This window comes from Oncorhynchus mykiss, chromosome 3, assembly GCF_013265735.2.
Source record: "Oncorhynchus mykiss isolate Arlee chromosome 3, USDA_OmykA_1.1, whole genome shotgun sequence".
In the NCBI taxonomy this organism is placed as follows: Eukaryota; Metazoa; Chordata; class Actinopteri; order Salmoniformes; family Salmonidae; genus Oncorhynchus; species Oncorhynchus mykiss.
Window position 1 is genome coordinate 33,651,073 of NC_048567.1, and position 6,441 is coordinate 33,657,513.

General features: G+C 42.9%; 1 protein-coding gene across 1 annotated transcript in view; it reads left to right on the forward strand.

Annotated features, from left to right (window-relative positions):
• The window catches only part of me1 (malic enzyme 1, NADP(+)-dependent, cytosolic), a 120,182-nt gene extending 118,188 nt beyond the window's left edge, over positions 1-1,994 (forward strand). Inside the window, exons 13-14 of the mRNA XM_036973913.1 lie at positions 1,090-1,188; positions 1,597-1,994. Of these exons, the coding sequence (XP_036829808.1) occupies positions 1,090-1,188; positions 1,597-1,764 (267 nt within the window). The 3' untranslated portion in view covers positions 1,765-1,994. The remainder of the gene's footprint in view (positions 1-1,089; positions 1,189-1,596) is intronic.
• The last annotated feature ends 4,447 nt before the right edge of the window (positions 1,995-6,441 follow it).

Here is a 6,441-nt window from a genome sequence, read left to right on the forward strand (position 1 = left end):
AGTCCTACCCCCTTACCCAGTCCTACCCCCTTACCCAGTCCTATCCCCTTACCCAGTCCTACCCAGTCCTACCTCCTTACCCAGTCCTACCCCCTTACCCAGTCCTACCCCTTACCCAGTCCTACCCCCTTACCCAGTCCTACCCCTTACCCAGGCCTACCTCCTTGCCCAGTCCTACCTCCTTGCCCAGTCCTACCTCCTTGCCCAGTCCTTCCTGAAGGAGAAAGACTCCACTTCAAGGATAATAAAATTAAAACACTATAGTAAATACTACAGTAATGTCCACAAAAACACTACATGAATTACTGTTGTATATAATAGTTACTTTACTACAGTATTTCTATTATAGTTAACTGTAAATACTACAGTATACTACTGTAAATACTACAGTAATCACTGTAGTATTTTTGCAGACTTTAGTCTGCAAAAATACTACACTAAAGTCTGCAAAAACACTACAGTAAAACCCAGTCTGTGCTTACAGATCATTAAGGAAATCCCTTAAGCACGTCCTCATGTCTGTCCCCAACTCAGTGTCACGGAAAATATAATAATATCCCTGTAAACCCAGTTAATAAACCGTCAGAAAAAATGGCCAAACTGATAACCTCTCATAGGCTGTTCTTTGTGCGAATGCCAATCAGCTCGCTTTGCTCTCTGCTGCCTGGCTCTGCAGACATGGGAGACGATTAAAACTTCACAGGGACGCATAAGTGGTGGTGCAGTACTGAATGACAATTTCATATTTTATTTGATACTGTCATCGTGTGCCTCAGGCATATAAGAGCCACACTTAGCCTGCCAATGAGGTAGACTGAGGATGGAGGACAGTTGCGCAACAGCAGGAGGGAGAGGGTGGGATGAATGTCAAGTCTTAGCCACATTATCTACACTGATTGCCACCCGTTATACCCTCCTGCCCACCTAGCCAGTATATCATGTAGAACATCTAATCAAATGTAACTTTATTTAAAATGCATTTCAATGTCTCAATACTCTTTACAGTAAAATGTGTGTATGTGTTGAGGTATGCCGAATATCTGTTTGACTGTGTGTGGATAACTCATCCATTTGGTTGCTCTCTGACAGACCATTGCCGACCTGGTGACGGAGAAGGATCTGTCGGAGGGAAGACTGTACCCTCCCCTGAACACCATCAGAGATGTCTCTCTCAAGCTGGCCGTAAAAGTGAGAGCACACTCAGACACACACATCTGCACACACACACAAACATGTCCTTTGTTCTTCATGCTTCCATACCCTCAATAGGTCTTCACACTTACACTGAGTAGACCAAACATTAGGAACACCTTCCTAATATTGAGTTGTCTTGCCCATTCACCATCTGAATGGCACACATACACAATCCATGTCTCAATTGTCTTAAAAATCCTTCTTTAACCTGTCTCATCCCCTTCATCTACACGGATTGATTGAAGTGGATTTGACAAGTGACGTCAATAAGGGATCATAGCCTTCACCTGGATTCACCTGGCCAGTCGATGTCATGGAGAGAGCAGGTTTTCTTAACGTGTTGTGTACTACTCCGTCTATACCGTGTACATCTATGAACTATCGCGTTTGTGTGTCTTACAGATCGTGGAGTTTGCCTACGAGCACAAGATGGCGACGCTGTACCCGGAGCCTGAGGATAAGGAGGCTTTTGTGCGCTCCCTCGTCTACAGCACCGACTATGACGAGTTTGCTGTGGACTCTTACCGCTGGCCCAAGGACGCCATGACCATCCAGTCATGCAAACTGTGACGTGGCGGAGAGACTGAGGGCGAGGGACGCGGGGCACAAAGGAGAAGTGACAGGAGACCAGGGTCCAGGAAGGGAGTGAAGGAGACGACAGAAGTGCAATATCATCAAGACAATGGCGATTGTGGGTTAATAATGTAAAAGAGAAAATATCTTTATGAATGTGATAGCTACGAGCCAAAATAGACACGATGATCAAATAAAATTGTAACAATAAGATTGTTTACTTCATATCTGCTGTCATTGTGTTTGTGTGGGTGTACAGTACTTTGAGAGGTTTTTGGCATCGCCATTGTTTGCTCCCATGACCCTGTCATACTAAGAGGGAAAATACAATCGTCAAAGCTAACAGAAAATGTGTGTACAAAACGTATAACTCGGAGAAAGACTGTTGGCAGTGATGCACAGGGTGAGAGGAGAGTGGGTTTTTGATGTCACATGTTCGATGTCTCCACTCAGCCGTCCCAAAGTAGCATGACTAACTCTTTCCCCATGGATATACTGGTAAGAGTCGGTCATCCATACACAAAGGCCGGGGTTATAGAGAAGCGTGTTGCCCTGCCAACAATGTGCCTGCCTATTAAAGGCTATATTCACAAGGTTTGTGGGCACCACATTCACTGTAGACTCTGCAGATGTTGGCTCAGGAGTGAATTAGAGTAAAACCGTGAAATGCAGAGTAAAACCGTGAAATGTCCTTCCCAATGATACGGAGTTTAAAAATAATACAAAATAAAATAGTAACACGACGAATAAAATAAAATACACAAGAATGGTGCTATGTACAGGGAGTAGCAGTACCAGATCAGAGGTACGAGGTATTTGAGGGAGATACTTTTGTATATGTAGTGTACATAAACACCCCTTAAAATTGATGGATTCAGCTATTTCATACACACCTATTGCTGACAGGTGTATAAAATTGAGCACACAGCCATGCAATCTCCATAGACAAACATTTCAGTTAGTCAAATGTCTGCCCTGCTAGAGCTGCCCCGGTCAACTGTATGTGCTGTTATTGTGAAATAGTAACGTCTAGGAGCTACAACGACTCAGCCACGAAGTGGTAGGCCACACAAGCTCAGTGCATAAAAATTGTTGGTTGCAACACTCACTACCTAGTTCCAAATTGCTTCTGGAAGCAATGTCAGCACAAGAACTGTTCGTCGGGAGCTTCATGAAATGGGCTTCCAAGACTGAGCAGCCCCACACAAGGTCACCATGTGCAATGCCAAATGTCGGTTGGAGTGGCGTAAAGCTCACCGCCATTGGACTCTGGAGCAGTGAAAACGCATTCTCTGGAGTGATGAATCACTCTTCACCATCTGGAAGTCTGATGGACGAATCTGGGTTTGGCATATGCCCGGAGAACGCTACCTGCCCCAATGTATAGGGCAAACGGTAAAGTTTGGTGGATGAGTAATAATGGTCTGGGGCTGTTTTCCATGGTTCGGGCTAGGCCCCTTTGTTCCAGTGAAGGGAAATCTTAACTCTACAGCATACGATGACATTATAGATGATTTTGTGCTTCCAACTTTGTGGTAACAGTTTGGGAAAGGCTCTTTCCTGTTCACATGACAATGCCCATGTGCACAAAGCGAGGTCCATACAGAAATAGCTTGTCGAGATCTGTGTGGAAGAACTTGACTGGGCTGCACATGGCCTTGACCTCAACCCCATCGAACACCTTTGGGATAAATTGGAACACTGACTGCGTAACCAAGCCTAATTGCCCAAAGTCCCCGCAGTAATGTTCCAACATCTAGTTGAAATCTTTCCCAGAAGAGTGGAAGTTATTATAGCAGCAAAGGGAGGACCAACTCTATATTAATGCCCATCATTTTGGAATGAGATGTTCAAAGAGCAGGTGTCCACATACAGTGCCTTGCGAAAGTATTCGGCCCCCTTGAACTTTGTGACCTTTTGCCACATTTCAGGCTTCAAACATAAAGATATAAAACTGTATTTTTTTGTGAAGAATCAACAACAAGTGGGACACAATCATGAAGTGGAACGACATTTATTGGATATTTCAAACTTTTTTAACAAATCAAAAACTGAAAAATTGGGCGTGCAAAATTATTCAGCCCCCTTAAGTTAATACTTTGTAGCGCCACCTTTTGCTGCGATTACAGCTGTAAGTCGCTTGGGGTATGTCTCTATCAGTTTTCCACATCGAGAGACTGACATTTTTTCCCATTCCTCCTTGCAAAACAGCTCGAGCTCAGTGAGGTTGGATGGAGAGCATTTGTGAACAGCACTTTTCAGTTCTTTCCACAGATTCTCGATTGGATTCAGGTCTGGACATTCTAACACCTGGATATGTTTATTTTTGAACCATTCCATTGTAGATTTTGCTTTATGTTTTGGATCATTGTCTTGTTGGAAGACAAATCTCCGTCCCGGTCTCAGGTCTTTTGCAGACTCCACCATTCTTCCAGAATGGTCCTGTATTTGGCTCCATCCATCTTCCCATCAATTTTAACCATCTTCCCTGTCCCTGCTGAAGAAAAGCAGGCCCAAACCATGATGCTGCCACCACCATGTTTGACAGTGGGGATGGTGTGTTCAGTTGTGTTGCTTTTACGCCAAACATAACGTTTTGCATTGTTGCCAAAAAGTTAAATTTTGTTTTCATCTGACCAGAGCACCTTCTTCCACATGTTTGGTGTGTCTCCCAGGTGGCTTGTGGCAAACTTTAAACAACACTTTTTATGGATATCTTTAAGAAATGGCTTTCTTCTTGCCACTCTTCCATAAAGGCCAGATTTGTGCAATATACGACTGATTGTTGTCCTATGGACAGAGTCTCCCACCTCAGCTGTAGATCTCTGCAGTTCATCCAGAGTGATCATGGGCTTCTTGGCTGCATCTCTGATCAGTCTTCTCCTTGTATGAGCTGAAAGTTTAGAGGGACGGCCAGGTCTTGGTAGATTTGCAGTGGTCTGATACTCCTTCCATTTCAATATTATCGCTTGCACAGTGCTCCTTGGGATGTTTAACCTGTCTATGATACTGGTTCCCAATTGGGGATCAACCCTCCCACGTTCAGCTGAAACGGTGGCGCATGGAACGCAAAAATATTCTTAAAAATATTTAACCTCCACACATTAACAAGTCCAATAGCTCAAATGAAAGATAAACACCTTGTTCATCTAGCCAGCAAGTCAGATTTCTAAAATGTTTTACGGCGAAAACATAGCACATATATATGTAAAACCACCACCAGACACAGCTCATTTCAATAGCCAAAACATGCAATCAACAAACGCAGGATTAAAAAATAAATCGCTCACTAACCTTTTGAAAATCTTCATCAGATGACAGTAATATGACATATTACACAGTACATTTTTTTTTTTCAATAATATGCCATTTATATCCATAAATGTCCATTTACAGTGAGTTCACCTTCAGAAATTACTCAAAAATGCCCGCAGGAAATCTATGTAGCGCGGCAAGATAACGTAAATAGACATCATAAACTTTGACTAAATATACATGTTCTACATATAGTTAGAAAGATACACTGCTTCTTTATGCAACCGCTGTGTTAGATTTATTTTTAATGTTACAGAAATCGCACACTATTCCATATGCTGAGACAGCGCTCAGTTCCAAGCTACATTTCCACGTAATGTTGGAGTCAACAGAAACACAGATTTAAGCATAAATATTCCCTTACCTTCGATGGTCTTCGTTCAGAATGTTCTGGAAGGCTTCATACTTACCCAATACATCGTTTGGTTTCAAGTCTTGCGTCTTTGTATTAGCTACTGCTAATAACATCAGCTGAAATGCACCCAAAACGTCCTCTGGTCCGGATAAGTTGCGCATCAAAACTTCAAAATTACACATTATATGTCGACTAAACAGGTCAAACTAAGTGCAGAAGCAAGCTTTATGATGTTTTAGACGTGCAAAACAAACTTCAATTCAATCGGCCATCGTCTGCCCTTCTCTTGAGTGCTGGAAACAAAGGAATGGCTGGGACCAATTCGCGCCCATACGCACAGCCTATTCTCTCGTGGCACGCACTAATTTCACTCCCATAGGGTCAATTCTCGCGGGATTTGAACGATTTGAAGCTCTAATGAAAGAGGACATCTAGCGGAAGAGAAAGAAAGTGTCCCCAGAATCATAGCTCGTTGGGAAGGGTGGGGGCCATGACGTCAAAGTTGCTCCAACTTTCATGGCCACAAAAACTAGTTTGGAAGAATGCCTGCCCTGTGAGTTCTGCTATACTTACAGACATAATTCCAACGGTTTTAGAATCTTTAGAGTGTTTTCTATCCAATAATAATTATTTGCATATATTAGCAATTTTTGACAGATTTTTTTTCCAGTTTACTAGGGGTACCCAATCTCTCCAAAGGGGGCGTATGTCTGCCATATCCTTAACAGGTTCTTAAAGCTTGGGAAATCTTTTTGTATCCAAATCCGGCTTTAAACTTCTTCACAACAGTATCTCGGACCTGCCTGGTGTGTTCCTTGTTCTTCATGATGCTCTCTGCGCTTTTAACGGACCTCTGAGACTATCACAGTCTATCACAGTCACAGACTATCACAGTCATTTAGGTCAACATTGGATCATTCAGAGATCCTCACTGAACTTCTGGAGAGAGTTTGCTGCACTGAAAGTAAAGGGGCTGAATAATTTTGCACGCCCAATTTTTCAGT